General features: G+C 50.6%; 9 protein-coding genes across 9 annotated transcripts; 5 read left to right on the forward strand and 4 right to left on the reverse strand.

The window, feature by feature from the left end:
• Nucleotides 1–496: 496 nt before the first annotated feature.
• Nucleotides 497–1,685, forward strand: CNBC2980 (hypothetical protein; the record flags this gene model as incomplete). Its single annotated transcript, XM_771714.1, has 4 exons — nt 497–580; nt 632–874; nt 935–1,108; nt 1,170–1,685. 4 exons carry the CDS (start codon nt 497–499, stop codon nt 1,683–1,685), a joined length of 1,017 nt encoding a protein of 338 aa, XP_776807.1.
• A 133-nt stretch (nt 1,686–1,818) lies between these two features.
• Nucleotides 1,819–2,304, reverse strand: CNBC2990 (hypothetical protein; the record flags this gene model as incomplete). The annotated part of the gene is made up of 4 exons (XM_771715.1): nt 1,819–1,845; nt 1,904–2,008; nt 2,066–2,206; nt 2,263–2,304. The coding sequence occupies 4 exons, from the start codon at nt 2,302–2,304 to the stop codon at nt 1,819–1,821; spliced, it is 315 nt and encodes a 104-aa protein (XP_776808.1).
• A 1,748-nt stretch (nt 2,305–4,052) lies between these two features.
• On the forward strand, nt 4,053–6,086 carry CNBC3000 (hypothetical protein; the record flags this gene model as incomplete). The annotated part of the gene is made up of 2 exons (XM_771716.1): nt 4,053–4,116; nt 4,180–6,086. 2 exons carry the CDS (start codon nt 4,053–4,055, stop codon nt 6,084–6,086), a joined length of 1,971 nt encoding a protein of 656 aa, XP_776809.1.
• Nucleotides 6,087–6,660: 574 nt separating this feature from the next.
• CNBC3010 (hypothetical protein) lies at nt 6,661–8,924 on the forward strand (the record flags this gene model as incomplete). Its single annotated transcript, XM_771717.1, has 10 exons — nt 6,661–6,673; nt 6,713–6,847; nt 6,898–7,243; nt 7,297–7,438; nt 7,487–7,540; nt 7,601–7,814; nt 7,866–8,144; nt 8,193–8,448; nt 8,497–8,615; nt 8,671–8,924. 10 exons carry the CDS (start codon nt 6,661–6,663, stop codon nt 8,922–8,924), a joined length of 1,812 nt encoding a protein of 603 aa, XP_776810.1.
• Nucleotides 8,925–8,997: 73 nt separating this feature from the next.
• Nucleotides 8,998–10,245, reverse strand: CNBC3020 (hypothetical protein; the record flags this gene model as incomplete). Its single annotated transcript, XM_771718.1, has 6 exons — nt 8,998–9,018; nt 9,076–9,206; nt 9,256–9,496; nt 9,553–9,618; nt 9,673–9,896; nt 10,173–10,245. The coding sequence occupies 6 exons, from the start codon at nt 10,243–10,245 to the stop codon at nt 8,998–9,000; spliced, it is 756 nt and encodes a 251-aa protein (XP_776811.1).
• Nucleotides 10,246–10,744: 499 nt separating this feature from the next.
• On the reverse strand, nt 10,745–11,404 carry CNBC3030 (hypothetical protein; the record flags this gene model as incomplete). The annotated part of the gene is made up of 2 exons (XM_771719.1): nt 10,745–10,949; nt 11,010–11,404. 2 exons carry the CDS (start codon nt 11,402–11,404, stop codon nt 10,745–10,747), a joined length of 600 nt encoding a protein of 199 aa, XP_776812.1.
• Nucleotides 11,405–12,442: 1,038 nt separating this feature from the next.
• Nucleotides 12,443–14,732, forward strand: CNBC3040 (hypothetical protein; the record flags this gene model as incomplete). The annotated part of the gene is made up of 11 exons (XM_771720.1): nt 12,443–12,502; nt 12,571–12,654; nt 12,722–12,820; nt 12,879–13,132; nt 13,186–13,425; nt 13,488–13,838; nt 13,898–13,953; nt 14,030–14,177; nt 14,241–14,403; nt 14,468–14,567; nt 14,623–14,732. 11 exons carry the CDS (start codon nt 12,443–12,445, stop codon nt 14,730–14,732), a joined length of 1,665 nt encoding a protein of 554 aa, XP_776813.1.
• Nucleotides 14,733–14,853: 121 nt separating this feature from the next.
• Nucleotides 14,854–15,795, reverse strand: CNBC3050 (hypothetical protein; the record flags this gene model as incomplete). Its single annotated transcript, XM_771721.1, has 2 exons — nt 14,854–14,925; nt 14,983–15,795. 2 exons carry the CDS (start codon nt 15,793–15,795, stop codon nt 14,854–14,856), a joined length of 885 nt encoding a protein of 294 aa, XP_776814.1.
• A 129-nt stretch (nt 15,796–15,924) lies between these two features.
• Nucleotides 15,925–17,843, forward strand: CNBC3060 (hypothetical protein; the record flags this gene model as incomplete). Its single annotated transcript, XM_771722.1, has 4 exons — nt 15,925–16,245; nt 16,296–16,427; nt 16,474–17,056; nt 17,104–17,843. The coding sequence occupies 4 exons, from the start codon at nt 15,925–15,927 to the stop codon at nt 17,841–17,843; spliced, it is 1,776 nt and encodes a 591-aa protein (XP_776815.1).
• Between the last annotated feature and the right edge of the window lie 25 nt (nt 17,844–17,868).

Raw genomic sequence — 17,868 nt, forward strand, 5'->3', positions numbered from 1 at the left:
TAGTAGAGGAAAAGAAAGATTGGATGGTCGTTTGAGAAATTTATGTGGACGGGAGGAGGACAGGTGTGGAGGTCGGAACTTCGGGATTTTGATGACAGTGGCGGAGCAGTTACTAAGGAAGAATAAGGAGTTACGTAACAGATGGAGGTGAGACGTGGAAGTCCAGCTGGACCTCCCTCCGAAGAAAGAAGTGAACGTCCAGCTGGGCCTCCGATGAAGAATGCAATGCGCACCAGAAGGCTGCAAAAACGTTTGTTCACAGGTTACTGCATCCTTTGTCCGAAAGCCGTGAGATTTTCGCTCCTTTCGCTTCGGACTTATGAAAGGATCTATCGTGCATGCCGCATCGGTTCCTTGTCTAGTACGGTAATAACTACTCTTCACCACGGCAGCTTTTGATGTTCAAGCCCAACCTCTCAAGCTATCTTCGATATGGACATTAATCAAAGAGCAAGTTTAACTCTCGGTACCCAGCGATCCCCACCGGATACGCTAGATGTCGCCCGTTTCCATTTGCAAGCCGCAGGCCACGATGGCACAATTGACGCGTCTTTGGATCACAGGAACTTGTACAAAGTTTGTTAAATTCATTACATAGGTTCCACCTGTACCTAATACCCATCCGATGTAGCCCACGACCCAAGAAGAAATCCAGTTCTATGAGAATATTAACGATTTCGACTTCCTCATTGAACACCCCGGATTAGTCAAGATAAAGCCTTTTATTCCAACATACAAGGGATGTGTTGATCGCTCCTCATATATCAGGTCCGATGATTCCATACAAACCGAAGATGCAGAAGAGGTTCCTGTATACGGAGAAGGTGGAGAAGTGATCGGATACAAGGAAAACATTGCAAAGAAGCACACTCAGGTACGTCGATCGTGATGTTATTTCAAAAATTGCGACTTCGAAGCTCATTGCCATACGCAGTCAATCGTACTTTCAAACTTATTATACGGGTTGCTGAGCCCTATCGTAGCCGATTTCAAACTAGGGAAACGATGGTGGGGAAGTCGATCAGGACGGGCCAAGCGTCTTAGGCATGATAAGTCATGCGCGGCCACGACAAGTGGTACAACAGGTATTATGTTTGCAGGGGCACATGTAAGTTGTATAAGATCAGACTTGATCAGGCTTATCAATTGGATCACATTCCCATCCGCAGACATGGGTCCCTGGTAAAGAAACCTGCGTTTCGACTACCAAAAGCTACGGCTATAGCCTTCGAGATGACAATTTGAGCGATTCTATGGCATGTGTCTTCCCAAGCGTTACCGATTGGCATCTTTTTTCTAAAAAACCACATCTGACTTTACGGACTGACCCGAGCAGTAGGCTGCAAAGAAAAACGTCGTCGGATTACATGGCAGACATGTTAAGTAGGACCTTAAAGACCATTGAAAGCGTTACCGATATAAGAACAGCTATGAAAGAATCAGGATGGAGCTATCCAGGAAGTTCGCTGCTCATCGCGCATGGAGTGTCCGAGTTTACGGGGAAGACAGAAGTCAGATGTGCTTTAATAGACTTTGCGCATGCGCATGAGCACAACGACGAGCTGCCTCCGGATGGCGTTGACGATGGATTGGAGACGTTGTCCAAGCTGCTAAAAGACAGAGCCAATTACTTGCAATCCTACCGCCCCACGAACACTCGGTGCGATGATACAGCAGAGCTCTGAAATGTAGCTTTGGAACTCGACGGTTCTATATTTCCACTAGATGATTCCAAAAACCATGCGATACTTAAGACACCTGGCGAGAATTGACCATTTTATACATTCAACTTCTGGCATGCACGACCAATCTATGTAATTAAGCCGCGACCTTGTCGAGCAAAGCCTGGACGGAACAGTCAGCCAAACCTAAGACATCGCAAAAAAAACGAGTATAGACCCACATTGATCTTTGCGGGGACAGCACCAGTAACAGTCTCAATCACCTTGCCGTCTTTGTAGGCGACAAAAGTAGGCATGGCCTTGATTTGAGCCTCCTTGGCAATGTCCTGCAGAAAGGCAAGGGGTGAGTATTCCATCCAACTGCACAGCGGGAGGTAACGAACCTCTTGCTCCTCAACATCGACCTTGGCAAACTTGACATTGGGAAACTTGCCCTCAAGCTTGGCAAAGTGGGGAGAGATCATCTTGCAAGGACCGCACCAAGTCGCCCAGTAGTCGACGACGACGACATCGGAGCCAGAAGTCTGTGTGTGAGACGGGTTAGCGGATAGCGACCACAATTCTAAGGGATGGAGCTTACGAGAGTCTTCCACTCGTCGTAAGATTCAATAGCCTTGACCATTTTAATGTTTTGTGTAATGCGGGTTGGTGACACTATTAAATAACTGTTTAGTTGATTATCCAAAACTAACTACAGCGAAAGCAAAGATATTTGACAAAATGGGCTTTTGGGTCGTTGGTTCTCGTTTTTATACAACGAGCTCCCCATTGCCATCGCTGAGTCATGCCGATTCCAGCAGATAATTGATGATAAATAATTCGGAAAGAACTTACGAGTATGCTACGTCGTTGAGTCAGAAATCAATGTTGGAAGATGATAGACTAAGCTGATGATTAAGCTGTTTCTTTCTTGCACTCTTGGAAGTTGCTGCGACTGTTGCGATGTGGCGTGGAAGTAAGTGGTCCGGATCTCTTCGAGTAAGTGGCGCCATCGGCCGGCGGTGGCTTGGTTTGATGACTGATGATGGTGAGTAGTGGGCAGAATCCGCAGAAACACGTCACTCGGCATTTCTGAGCCGGGGAATGTGTGGCACAACAAGCCACAAGCGGCCACTTCCACTTTTAGACGAAAACGACGATGTCGATATAATAATACATGAAGCAGCAGGCAACAGAAGACACACAAATCTACGAGTACTGTCTGTACAGCAGCAGTGAGGCAGGTACAGTAGCAGTTTTGTATTCATATTTCCGTAACTGTAATCAATAAATTAGTCGTCCAGCACTAGGCAGCCATAATAAAACTAGTGGTTGAACTCGTTGAGAGTTGAAAGAAGCTCGAGAACCCTTGAGAGGTAATAATAGGAATGAGGAATAAGGATAAAAAGGAGTTCAAAATATGGCTATATGCGTTGTGCAACCTGCAGCTTGTTGCTTGCGTGCATAGTATAATACCGCTGTAGTACGCAATGACCGACGATCAGCGAAGGCGAGAGGAGAAAAACCTAAATTAAACGGCTTTTCACAGCTCAATGCTCAAAGGATCTAATGGGCGTGCCAGACCGGTTTTTGGTTTGCGAGTACCATACTGTATTTGAGAATGATGGACGTTGAAAGACGGCTGAATGTGGTGGTGGATAGGGGATGAACGCGAAGGTTCGTTGTTGGTGGTTGCTTTGGGGGGTGCCTTGGCGCTGCGGCGCCTATATACCTAAATACCTATTAATACATACCCAATACTTAACGTCCTAATGACTAGTGATAATGCCTGCATATTGCCTGCTATCGATTGCCGTCTACGGACTATGGAAATGACTAATGGCTTGGTATTTATCTTGCGCTTTGTACTCGTGTCTTTGAAAAATGTTTGCATCCTTCATGGATGCATGGATAGCTATAGAAGATGATGGTTGATGATCTTTTTGATGGATTAATTTTGATCTTTGATCTTTGGTTCCTGATCGCATGGGTCCTTGATGCTTGTGGTTGTTATTTCTGTTATTTCTCGATCGGGTAATGAAACCGGGTGACGGGTGCCGCCAGGTCCGAAATGTGTTAGCAGTAGTGTGACCGACATGATCTAGTTGGCGGCTCTGTTTTGCCTAGCGGCTTTCTTAGTGCAAATCCCCGCGAGACACAAAAATGAGACTCGCCATGCTAGCTCCAGTCTACTGTACACTATGGATCAGCCTAGCGATCCGCCGACAAATATTTATATTCCCATCATCCCACTTTTTGTCTTTGACATGTTCATATTCACTCCTTACTCTGTCCATCCTTAGTCCGGTTCCACCCGCCCGCTCGCCCGCCCACACCTCCACTTTCAATCCCCCCCCACTTACGCCCTGACATGCCTCAGCAACTGGCGGCATGCTCGACCTCTCCGTTACCCCCAAGCACGGAAATGCAGGCGGTCGTTACTTTCCCCACACAGGCAAGTCCATCTGTGTTCAGTGCTCAACTGTACGAGGAGAAGTCCAGTGCTGACACCACGCAGGCCATCTTGGCGTAAGTCCGGTGGTAGTCCAAGGCAAGGTTGCAACCAAGCTCCCGCCTGTGTGCGATCCTCTTCTCGTCAAGAGTATTTCCCTGCGCATCAAATGCACCGAGTACCGCACTGGCGGGGCATTCGAAGGCGACCTGCAAAACACGCTATGGGAACAATCGCAATTACTCCTTGCACCGCCAGACGGCGAAAAGTATCTTAACGTAGGTGATTGGGATCAGCAGTTTAAAATGGCTATCCCTATAGAAGCGGCAACACAAGGGAGGAGTACGATGTGCATAAGGGAGTACAAGGTCGTGTGGAGAATGGAGGTCGTTATCGAACACAAGCCGATCCACTATGTGGGTACAAGTATCACCAAAGCTTTTGCTCTCAACTTGCAAAATCATCAGGCCCCTCCTTTGAGACCTCTTTCCCCTTCACCGTCTTTATGCATTGGCTCGGATGCCTACGTTTCCGAAGCCTGCCTTAACGTCCCGCACGGCGTTTTCGGACCTGGTGACTCGTTTCACGTTGCCTTGCTGATCAAGCCGGAGAATCCTACTACTATGGTAAAGAAGGTCACGGTGGTGCTGGAACGCCTTATAGAACTGGTTGACTCCAAATCCGCTAGTCGACGGGATTCCTTCAACGACCGATCGCCCTCGAAAAGGCGCCATGTACACTCTTCTCGATCTTACTCTCCTACGCAGACTTCGAGGCTCACTTCCATTCTCCGCAGAAGCCTATCGCCTCGCCCGCCTTTCCATCGGCTACAATCTGATCCACATACCTCGGTCGGTCCTTCTGTTCAACACGAGGGCCAAGTCATTCGTGACAAAATTACAGAATCGTCCACTACCGACATGACTTCGGGAGGGGCGGGATTTCGATGTTCTTTACCTATGTCCCTTCCACGTCGAACAGGCAAATGGGCTTTAGGCGAAACCCACCAGACCGGCTTGGTATCAATGTCTTATCAGCTCAGAGCCTCAATCACACTCAAAGGAGTTCGTCGCTCATCACCCTCCAAGACATTCATCCTCCCTACTGCCCCTATCACCCTCATTTCCACCTCGACCACAGAGAGATTAGATGCAGTTGCAGCGGCTGAACATAAAAGAAAGAAGCTAGGGTCATTAGGGAAAGGCCTGTATCTTCACGGAGAGAATAGCAGCATCGTTGATTCTCGGGATCCTGTTCACCCCGAAGAGCCTCCTGCATTATCAACAGTCATTGGTGTTGCAACTAACATTAAACCTATCCTCTTGCCTCCGGACAAGTCGCAACATCCACCGCCGCAATCGATCTCTTTCAGTTTCCCTTCACCTTCGCAGCGTTCTCCAACTGTCCGTTCTCTCCCTATACAATCCCTTCTCAATCCGGAAACCTCCAAATCATCCTCGAACCATCAACTCCCATCACCCCCTCCTACTCGCCAAGGTCCAAGTTCACTTGATGTAGTCACGGATCCGGAGTCTGGATCTCTGCTTCGGCTGTTTCACGTCCAAGGGTCGGGCCGTCGTATCTCGACTACAACGTCTGAAGAGGAAGAAGTGCAACCCTCTCGGTCCCGTCAAAAACTGCGTGCAGAACCGCCTACTACCATTGCAGAGTTTGAGTGGCCATCTTTACCTTCCCTTGATACTTTGGGTCTGGGGCTACCCCACGTGCCAGAAGATCATCGTCCAAGATCGCGCCCAAGAACAGCCCCTATACATTCTACATTTGCTATGTCAAAAAATGGTGTGCCGCCACCGCTGAGCGGGGCGTTTGGGGGACCAATGTCTGGAGACCAATTGGGACAAAGGCCAATGACAAGTGCGGGAGCATCAAGAGGCTGGAGGGAGGAAGAGGATGCAGCGACGTTCGCATTCGCTTTACCTGAAGACAAGGGGCATATAGATATGAGAAGATAAGATTAGAAGGTTTGGCAGTTATTATATCATTATTTCCCCGTCATTGACATCAATTGTTCGTTTCCTAACTCAAATAGTCTATAATCGTGGATTGTTGACACAATATTTTACATACCCACTGCTGGTTCTTCATTGTCCATATTTTTACAATCGCATTGCTTTCATCTCACATTTCATGAGAAATTCATCATAGTAACGACAGCTCTTAAACCGCTTATGTATATATGTATCAATTGCTTGCTGCTCCAATTATAGTGCTCACCGTTATTGCTCTAAATTAGTGTGGCATTGCTTCGGTGTCATTCTTCTTCTGCACTTCTGAAAAGAAAATAGTGGACGAAAATGCCGCTTTGTGCCGGTAAATGCCTATAATCTCCGTCGTGGGAACTGGGAACCGCTCAATCGCCTTCGGGCCGAAGCGGCTTGGACGCATCTGGTGATTGCTATTTGTACCGACTATAGTCCGTTAGTACAACCCATCTTTCGCGCACGTATATAATAACTCAGTTGCTGCTGTTTCTATTTTATAGACGGCTTTTTTGCGCGAAATACTGGTTATCAGCTCTTACCAATAATGGCTCCCGCTCGTGAGTGCTTCAGCTCAATGAATTTGTGAAAACTGGCAGTGCTAACTGACGACATCACCACAATACCACCTCCAGAGAAACACCTTCTCAACACTCCTCAGACCCTTGTGGTCGATTCACTCAAGGGCCTGGCCACCCTCAATCCCAACGTGAAACTTGACGAGGCCCAAAGAGGTGGGTAGAACGAGTTTATTCCAAATACAAACTGTTGATCTTTTACCCAGTAATCTACACACCTCCGACTGAACCTAAAGTCGCTCTTCTCTCGGGAGGGGGGTCCGGTCATGAGCCCGCCCATGCCGCTTTTGTGGGACCTGGATTGTTATCGGCTGCAATCTGCGGAAACATCTTTGCTTCTCCGAACGTCGCTCAGATCCGTCGAGGACTCGAGTTGGTGACACGCGAAAAGGGTGGTCTTGTCGTAGTCATGAACTACACGGGTGACGCTTTGCACTTTGGCTTGGCTGCCGAGCAGCACAGGAGTGCAGGAAAAGTTGGGGATGTTCGAGTCTTGATGGTTGGGGATGATGTGGCTGTTGGCAGGGAACAGGGAAGCATCGTTGGTAGACGGTGAGTCCTCAAATTATCGTCACGATCAATCACCGGCTGACCAGAAGGCTTAGAGGGCTCGCCGGTACGATTCTGGTGTACAAAGTGGCTGCTGCTCTTTCCGATAAAGGCGCCGATCTTGACTCTGTAGAAAACATTGCCAAATATGTGGCTTCTCGGCTAGGGACTCTTGGTGTCGGCCTTGAACACTGTCACGTAAAGTGCATCTCACATACGACAAAAACAAAAGCTCATTTATCGTAGGTCCCAGGAACTCGTGCTGGTACCTCCCACCTTGGAGCCAACGAAGTTGAAGTTGTATGTAATCCCCTTTGCATTTGCTTCGTCCGCATATTCTAACATCCCATTCCGATGTAGGGCATGGGCATTCACAACGAAGCTGGTACTTACAAGCTTGAGATGACGACTGCATCTGAGCTTGTGGGAAGAATGCTCACCCAAATCACTGATACTATCGACAAGGACAAGTCATTCGTGCCTTTCAAAGGTGATGGCTCTGATGAGGTGGTGTTGTTGGTGAACGACTTGGGAGCCATAAGTGAGCTTGAAATGGGTGGCCTCACAAACGAAGGTAAGTTTCTAGATCCACCACGCAAAGTGGGTCGCTAAGAACAACAACCAGCTGTCAAGTGGCTTCAGTCAAGGAAGATCAAAGTTCGTCGAGTCCTTGCTGGAACTTATATGACATCTCTCAACATGCCTGGTTTCTCCCTTACTCTTCTTCTCCTCCCTTCTGCTTCTGAAAAAGCACCTTACTCTGCCAATGAGATCCTTGAGTACCTTGACACCCCCGCTAGTGCTCCAGGTTGGAAGTGGCATGCGGGTAGGGAACCTGGAACGCTTGATGTGAAGGCTGAAGAGGCACCTATCCCCGTGCAAAAAGACAACGCTGTTTTACCCTGTAAGTAATGTGATTGAAACCGAGACGTATACTGATTGGAGTAAACAGCCACTGATGCAAAAGGCTTCCTTGCTGCTATCGCTCGGGCGTGCAAGGCTCTTATTGCCGCCGAACCTGAACTCACTGAACAAGACCAGATCGCCGGAGATGGGGATGCAGGTCTCACTTTGGAGGCCGGCGCCAAGGGTGTGTTGAAGGCGATTGAGGAGGGCCGATTGAAGGGCGAGAATGTAGTGCAGGATGTCAAGGTTATTGCCGAAATCGTGGAGGATGACATGGGCGGCACTTCGGGTGCCCTCTACTCGTAAGTTGTACTATAGCGAAGAAGGTTCGTAAGCTTATATAGTCTTAGGATATTCTTTGCGGGATTGGGCAAATCCTTGAGAGATGCTGCTACAAATGGTGCCAAGAGCACATCCCCCGAGGTTTGGAGCAAAGCTGCTGCTGAAGCCCTGGCCACTCTTTACAAATGTAAGTCCAAAGTTAATACAGGCAATCTGGATGCTTAATACAAACTTCATCATAGACACTCGTGCCCGGCCTCCTTCCCGAACCCTCGTTGACCCCCTTGATGCCTTTGTTGCCTCTTTACCTTCAAAAGGACTTTCCTCCGCGGCGGAGGACGCTCTTGCAGCAGCTGACAAGACCAAGGAGCTTGTGGCTAAGGCTGGTCGAGGAGCATATGTGAATCAGGAGGATTTGAAGAAGCGTGAAGTCCCCGACCCTGGAGCTTGGGGTATCTGGCGAATTTTGGATGGTTTGCGAGGTTTTGAGGCTTAAAAGAGAAGTGGAAAGAACTTTTAGAAGGGTAATAAGGTTAAACTTTATGCATGATGATGTATCCCAAAAATGTCTAGGGTTGGGCAGGAATGTGCTGTGATAATCAAGAGGTTATCTATGCGCACATGTTTCAAAAAGCGTGATGACTTACATTGAAACCGGGTAAAGGAGGGAGACCCCACCTAGTGGGATCCCATTCCTCCAGATGAGTAAGGACTTCCGTCGCGCCGTATGTCTCTCCCGGGTTAAGTGCAAGTAATTCGGCATCAGGAACCCAGATGACTATTTATGATTAGATAACCACAAAGATGCTCCAGTCGCATGGACTCACCATTCATCCCTGCCGCGATGCCAGCCAAGACACCTGGCCGGGCATCCTCAAACACCAATCCTCGACTTCTTTCCGCCTTTTGCTCTTCGGTACATTCGTCAGCAGTGCCCACGTCCCTTCCGAGAGAATGGGCGGCCGCAAGGAATATATCAGGGTTGGGTTTACCACGCTTGACTTCGGGAGAGTCTGCAGTGAGAATTGACGTCGGCGGGAAAAGAGAGAAGATGTGGGGAAGATGTGTCTGCAACCGTCCGGTATAAGCGTGGGATTGCGCAGTCGATAAAGTGTCTAGCTCACTGTTTTATGAATGAAATTTGGCATGGTAGAGCCCGTAGCCAGGGCGATAGGGATTCCAGCGGCATGCTTTTATTCATATTTAGCCCCCGGTGTCTATGCCTATGTTGCTTCAGTACTCACCAAACCTTTGACCAATTCTGCAGCTCCTCTCATAGGCTCAACCCGCTTGAAGAGTTCTTCTCTCCTCTGCACACCCTCGGCGATGAATTCTTCGACGGTCAGTTTCTCCAGAATGTCGGGGAAATGCGAGAGAATGTACTCTGCAGCGATACGTTGGGGTTTGCCCATAACACCGGCTTTGATGTCCCAGGTCATTGTATGACCATAGCGACCGAGAATGGCATCTTTGAGAACTTTATTAGTTAATCTTCTACGTCAAAAGCGGATTGCGTCGTACTGGTCACCTCTGTGTAGATCCTCTGGGACGTAAGCAAGTCAATAAATGGAACCCAACAGGAATGTTGTTGAGCGAACGAACCTCGGAGTCACTAGAATCAAACAAACGTATCAGTGGTCAGTATGCTATGACCAGCGGCGTCTTGACAGCGAATCAAGCAGCTTACACTGTTCACACAAATTGATGAGCGAGAGGACATGACTGTGAGCATGGGATCACGTACTAAGAAGACCATCCATGTCGAAGATGGCATACTCGATTTGAGGCAGGACACGCTGTGCGAGTAGGGCAGTCATTGCGGCGAGTTGAGAGATGGCTGGACGAGGAAAGGCTCGCGGGAGAGAAAGAAAAAGGACGAAATGGGCTGAAGGATTCGTTATTACAGAATAGAAGAACCACATCCCGTCGGCTCCCCCCGTTCACCGGCTTCTGGGTTTGTGTAAGCCTCCCAACATCTAGAAAGACATTTATTTGTCTTTGTATGCAGAGACGCAGGTCCTATGTTCTGAAAAGGAATATATAGACACCATCGATACATGTACTGCTGGTATCCGACAATTAATAAATTCTATGTATCCTGCTTGCCCCCTCAACATTTGGTAAAGATATTTACTACCTGGGTCTCCATCAAGCGCAATGGTATTTTAGCGACTGGGATATCCAATTATAAAATACAAATATTTGTCTAACAAAACCAAAGGAAATAAAAAATAAAGAGGAATAGTCCATAACAGGAGAAAGGTTTGTTGCTACAAGTAAAAAGTGGCTTCTATAAAGGCACCTCCATTCTAAAAATTATTGCCCTAAAGGGAGCTGATCGTCGGCGACAAGCTCTTCGACGTTGACGGCGGTAACGGGCGTAGCTGGAATGGTAGATCCCTTCTTGACGCAAGATGTCCTGTCAGGCGAGACGACATAGCCATCGAAGCATGAGTATACTTGGCATGAGCCACTCTCGCAGCCGGTTGTACGAGCGTTTTCGATAAGAGCGCAATCTTGGCTGTTATAAAAGGCATTGTGTGAGTGAAAACACATGAAATAAACAATAAATTCAACGTACCCAGAACCAAGTGCTAAGCAACCGCCGCAAGAGTTCAATTCTGTTTCAAGCTCCACACACTCAAAGCCAACCTTGAACCAGTCGGCGAGGGAATTGAGGCTCTTCTCCAAGGCCTCGACACTCGATGGAGAAACTTCATCGCCTGGGATGGGGCAAGCCACAGAGCCCCCTGGGCAAAGAAATGACGAGTAGTCCTTCTTCTTCAAGGGCTCGATTTTTTTGGATCGCTTGGTGGCGCCCATACGACGCGAAGGTTGAGGAGCGCGGGGCTGGAGTTTGGAGGGAGCATCTACGCCAGCGGCCGCAGCTGTCACGGGGAGGATGATGGAGAGCAGAGGGACGGCGACGAGGAAGAGGATGACCAGGCGGTGTACAGAGGGAGGAACAGGGAGCATGATAAGGCTGCTGGAGAGAGGGAGGCGGGGAAGAGTTTTTGGCAAGTTTTTGAAGATTGGATGTAGATTGGGTGTGATTTACGACTGCCGGGTTGAATACAACAGGCAGATAACACGCAAGGCCCAACTGAAAGGTTCGAGGAACTGATTGCGAAGGGGCACGGAGGGTACTTTGGAGACGGCGAGTGTGGGCGAGGGTATCTGACAAAACGAAAGAGTGTTGCGCGTGGTGGGATGGAGATTGGTAGTAGAATGGATACAAGTAAGGAGGCTGGAGAAACGATGTAGAGGAAAGAAAAGCTGTTTTGACGTCTGGCGAGTGGGGAGATGGAGCGATGCGAGATGGGAAGTAGGAGATGCCTAGTGAATCTCAGGGACCAACGGAGTTTTTCAGTTCTCTTGGTCTCTTAACGCGTCTTGACGCTGGACGCTGGGTTGTTGTTTCTATTGTTGTTTGTGGGATTGTGGAAGAGACGAAATGTCAATCGCAGCGAGTGGGAATTCTGTGTGGGGGCGCTGTTCCACCACGGTGCATATGTAAACATCTGCCCACAGCCCAGCTAGCTGGAGCATTTCCAGGAAAAGCATTAGACCAGGTAAAGAACTGCCATAAAGACCCCCAAACAATGCCACATCACGCGTGGTGGTGCTCCCTCCGCAGCCGCGCCAGAGACGATTCAGGGAAGCAAACTACAAGGTTTCCTTAGCGTCCGGCGTCATCTAATATATTTGGCCTTGTTAATGCAGGGAACTATTTCGGACACCCCCCCTATCACCCCCCCCCCTTCTACTTTGGGTAATTTTGACAGAGCGGCTGAGAGATCACGCCCACGTTTGTTTGCGCATTCCACTTTATGAACGACCGTTCTTTTTTACGTAAGGCCACAAACAATGAGTCGAAAATGATGTCGTGGTGGAGGCGGTTCGAGTACGATGACGGCGGGGACGACGACAAGCCATACATATTCCGAGGTATCGTCTTTTCTGCATACTTGGCCTTTACATCCCTAAACCCGCCCCCCCTACTGACGTTCTCCAATGGCACCAGCACCTGCACCTTGGCACCCATCTTCCTGGAGGGAAAAACCCATCGCTCAGGTTAGTGCCCAGTTACAATGACTAACCTGTGGGCCCTATGTACACTGAACATATTCTTCCTCCTTCAGGATGTCGTCTATGAGGACAAGGACCAGCTGGAAACCGTTCTCAACAAGCTTCGTCGCTTACCACCTCTAGTTTCTCCTGTGGAGGTTAGTTGGTGTTTGGGGAAACCTCATCCCTCTTATGCTGACTTGCGAGACGTCGGGGTGACTTTAGATCGATAGGCTCCGTACTCAACTGGCTGATGTGGCGGCTGGCAAGGCATTCTTACTTCAAGGCGGAGACTGTGCCGAGCTTTTTGACGACTGTTCTCAAGTGAGAATAATTTTTTATTTTTTTGCTTGGATAAACTGACACAGTTTCGCTATTTCAGGACCCCATCGAGCACAAGCTGTCCCTCATCCTGCTAATGTCTCTCATCATCCTTCACGGATCACGTTTACCTGTCGTAAGGATTGCACGCATTGCAGGCCAGTACGCCAAGCCGAGGAGTAAACCTACAGAGATTGTCGAGTTTCCCACCAAAGACGGAAAGACGGAGAAGAAAGAGGTGCTGAGTTTCAGAGGAGACAATGTCAATGGTTATGATCCGACCGATAGAGCCCCCGATCCTCAAAGGCTTTTAGGGTAAGTCGCCGCGCACATACGTACCGCCCTACTGACCATGGTGCTGTTGGCAGATCTTACTTTCATTCCACCGCCACGCTCAACTACATCCGTACACTTCTTTCATCGGGTTTCGCCAATTTACATAATCCTGTCGACTGGTCGTTTTCCCATGTCCGATCGCCAGAGCTTCAGCAAGCTTTCTCGTCGGTCATTGAGAGTTTGCAAGATAGTTTAGAGTTTATGAAGGTGGCCACTGGCGCTGTTGGAGGTGGTGAAAGGGGTGGTATGGAGACTGTTGATTTCTACACCAGGTAAATCGCAGCGCGCTCGCTCCTTCTTTTCAGTGTACACATGTTGACTCCAAAAACCATAGCCACGAAGCTTTGCTGTTGGAGTATGAAGAGGCTTTCACTCGCTCTTGGGACTCTACGACCTTGTCTCCCCCAGCGACGGGTGACTCTACCCCGATCCTCTCTCGATCAGCATCTCGTATCCGTGAAGCATCATCATCATCTTCTTACCCACACTCTCCCGCTCGTCGTCCCAAATCGCCCAAGAATTTGAGCGACTCGATCAACAGTCTGTCCATGTCTGTTGGTGATTTAGGGAAAAAGGAGGCGAAGAAGTGGTACAATACCTCTGCTCATTTCATCTGGATCGGGGATAGGACGAGACAGTTGGATGGGGCGCATGTGGAGTACTTTAGGGGTATCGCAAACCCCATGTAAGTGATTTTGGTTCCATCTTTGTTGTTTTTGCGCCCATTGCTCATTATGGAAAAAGAGGTATCAAGATTGGCCCTTCCATGCAGCCCGAGGAAATCGTTCGCGTCCTTGACAGCAAGTCCCAGTTTATGGAAGCGTTTAACCTTTTTGCTAATCAACTGGTGTCAATTTTAAAATAAATAAAAAATAGTTGTTAACCCCGACAAGATCCCGGGCAAGGTGACGCTTATCGGGCGATACGGTGCCGCCAAAGTCGATCAATTCTTGCCAAAGCACATTGATGCCGTGTTGAGGACCGATCATCCAGTGGTCTGGCAGTGTGATGCCATGCATGGCAAGTGAGTAAAAGGACCTTTTTTCGAGAAACGCAAATCTTGGCAACTAAACTTTTTTTTTTTAAGCACCAAATCCTCTGTCCATGACCCTACCCTCAAAACTCGACATTTTGTAGACGTCATTACCGAAATTACTCGAAGCATGGAAATCCATAAAGAAAAGAATACTATTCTTGGTGGAGTGCATCTTGAATTGACAGGAGAGGTCAATGACGATGGGTATTCTGTTGTATGTCCCCCCATCCATTTTTTTTAATGCGGGACACCAGGCTAAATAGTCGTGTGAAAAATAGACCGAGTGTATCGGTGGTTCGATGGAGTTGGAGGATAAAGACCTCTCGTTCAATTACAGAACGCATTGCGACCCGCGTTTGAATTACGAGCAGTCGCTAGGTCCGTTTTTTTTTTTTTCGTGTCAAGCTTATCGGCTGACCATTTGCGACCACAGACGTCGCGTTTTTGCTCGCCGACTACCTCAAGTCAAAGAGAAGAGGCGAAAGACCGCATGATATTTTGCTTGCAAGCTTGCGTGGTCGGAAAAATGACGTTGAAAAATAAGTGGGCGTTGATGGCATCATGCCGATTCGCCTTTTGCGCTTCTCATGTCAGAACTCGGTTCAGCAGCAGCAACTTTGGATAAGTGCATGTCACATCTCATGGTCAGTATAGTCTATGCATATCATGGTCGGCCCTGTCTGTCGAGTTGTTCAATAATGAGTCGCGCGCCGTCAACGATAATCTCGTGCTCAACCTGTAGTAACATATCAGCGCTGTGCAAGGCGACATACCCACGAGCATGTAAACTCGCCGAATGTATTCTCTCTTCAAGATCTTCCAGCCTGTCCTCGGGCTTGATTTCGACCTCTTTGACGAGCAAGGGCTCCCCCCTGTCTACCTCGGCCACGACCCTGTGAACCATGACGCCTGTGCGCGTGACCTCGCCTTTCTGGAAAGCCTCCAAGGCCCTGTCAATAGCATGCGCGCCGTCAAACGCGCCCGGCAACGCTGGGTGGAGATTGATGATGGGCACGGGGAACGACTGGCTCGGCGGCGGCGGGGGAAGCTCGGACGTGGCCTGTGCGTTTTGCGAAACGGCGCCGGGGGCGTGGGAGGGGATGGGCTCAGTCTGGGTGGGCAGGCTGCTCGGTGCGGGCGGCGGAAGGGCGGGCGCGGGCGGGGGCTCCTTCTTGCCGTCGAGTATATCGAGGAAGCGGTCTGAGAGAATGTGCATCCAGCCGGCGAGGACGACAATGTCCGGCCTCGTGTCCAGGACCTGCCTCGCGACTTCCGCGTCGTAGTCTTCCCTCGTGGCGCCCGGGTTGCGGTTCAGGAACGTCTTGAGGGCGCAGACGGCGGCGGGGATCGGGGGGGCGTGCGTGCGGGCGCGGGTGAGGCCGTAGGCGTTTGAGCGGGAGGAGATGACGGCGGTGATCGCGGCGCCGGGGAGACGGGGCGTGCCGGCCGCATCGAGCAGCGCCTGGAGGTTTGTGCCTGCGGGGCGTGAGCGGGGGTGGGGGAGTGGGGGAGGAGGACTTGCCTGAGCCTGAGATGAGGACTGTGATGCGGCGGGTGCGGGGCATCGTGCTAGCGGCTTGCCAAGAGGCTGTGAGACATCCATCATTTATTAGTCTGCGGCTAGAGATGATGATGATCGACAAAATCAGCGCGTGACGTGGAATTTCCGCGGCACTTGCACCACCACCACTACTACTACCGACATCGCATTCTCTGCCATCGCCCCGTCACCGCCATGCCCCGCCCGCTGCCCCTCCCCGCCCTCAGGGCCGCGCTCCCCCGCCCACACCCCCTCCCCCTCCGCCGTCTCGCCTCCACCGCGCCGCCCCCGCGCCGCCACTACCTCTCCACCGCCCTCCTCCTCGGCGGCAGCGTCCTCCTCGTCGCGTACTACTATGACTCCAGGTCTCTCCTGCACGAGCACGTCGCCATGCCGCTTATGCGCCTCGTCGCAGACCCCGAACAGGGCCACAAGCTCGCCGTCAGGGTCCTCGCATGGGACAAGTGGGCCCGGCCGAGAGACATGGGTGTCGACGGCGCCGAGCTGCAAGCAGAGGTAAGATTTCTGTAAACCGTATGCGCAGCGCTCAAACGGACACTGTGCAGCTTTTCGGCATGCATCTGAAAAATCCTGTCGGCATCGCGGCCGGCTTTGACAAGGACGCCGAGGCCATCGATGGTCTCTTTGACCTCGGTTTCGGTTATGTTGAAGTCGGAAGTGTCACTCCCGAACCCCAGGTATGTGTGCAGACTATGAAATCGTATCATATCCTGATCCATGCAGCCCGGTAACCCCAAACCTCGGTTTTTCCGTCTCGAAGAGGACGATGCCTGCATCAACCGATATGGATTCAACTCTCTTGGACACGGCCACGCCCTCGCCCGACTTCGTCTCCGTCTCGCCAAGTTTGCTCAGGATCATCCTTCCCTCTTCCCGTCCCCTCTGCCTGCAAACCTCGTCCCACCCGCGGGTTTGCCGAGGTCATTGAGAGCCGGACAGCTGCTTGCAGTCAACTTGGGCAAGAACAAGGCCAGTGACCCTGATTCAAACGACGACTACATTCGAGGCGTCAGGACGCTGGGACCTTTTGCGGACGTGGTCGTGATCAACGTGTCAAGCCCGAATACCCCAGGCTTGCGCGCTCTCCAGGGCAAGCAGCAGCTCGAGCGATTGTTGAACGATGTCGTCGAAGAAAGGAACAAGATCGCCCAGGGAACCGGACTGCCCAAGATTGCAGTCAAAGTCGCGTCAGACTTGAGCGAGGACGAGCTGGCAGATGTGGCGAGTGCGGTGAGAAGTAGTGGTGTCGAAGGCGTCATTGTTAGCAACACTACCATCCGAAGAAAAGAGCTCAATCTTGTTTCCGGTAAAGTGCCCGCTTCTCTTTTCTCTTCAAGCTGACGGATACCACAGGCAACCAAGACCAGATCGGCGGTCTCTCCGGCAAGCCCCTCTTCCCTTACGCTCTCAATGCTCTCAAGACTCTGCGCCCGCTTCTCCCTCCGTCTGTCCCCATCATCGGCTGTGGCGGTATCTCCTCCGGCTCCGACGCCCTCACCATGGCCAACGCCGGTGCTTCCATCGTCCAAGTCTACACCTCTTTCGGCTTCCGCGGTGTAGGTACCCCCCGTTTGATCAAGGATGAGATTACAGAGCACCTCAAGGGTGAATCATGGAAGACTCACGTAGGCCGCGACTGGGCGTCTTCAGGTCAACCGATGGGATGGGACGAGAACCGTCTCAAGCAAGAAAGCCAAGCGCTTGTCGACGAGGCCAACGGGCTGGCAGAGCTCTTGCGACAGTCTAATGACAAGGCAGAGACGGCCAAGCTCATCGAGGACGCGGAGAGGGCGTTGGGTATAGTGAAAGAAAAGGATGGGGCAGCGAGTGCCGCAACGGTAGTCGATGAAACGATGCCGTCCCTGCCTCCACAGGCGGCAGTCCCTTCACAAGGCGGCGGGTTTGGGATTGAGGGCGTCGGTGCGCCATCTATAGGAGAGGCACTGATCGCTGAGCCCGTGCCGCAAGTCGATCTTGCACCCATTGTAGTATTGGAGGAAAAGAAGAACAATGTTGACGACAGGAGGGAGCATGGGGAAAGGGACAATGAGTGGAAGCAGGCAGTCAAGGCTGGGCCAAAGAGGTTAGTCTAGGAGTGGGGGATGGTTTCCAAGAAGA

This window comes from Cryptococcus neoformans, chromosome 3 (assembly GCF_000149385.1).
Source record: "Cryptococcus neoformans var. neoformans B-3501A chromosome 3, whole genome shotgun sequence".
In the NCBI taxonomy this organism is placed as follows: domain Eukaryota; kingdom Fungi; phylum Basidiomycota; class Tremellomycetes; order Tremellales; family Cryptococcaceae; genus Cryptococcus; species Cryptococcus deneoformans.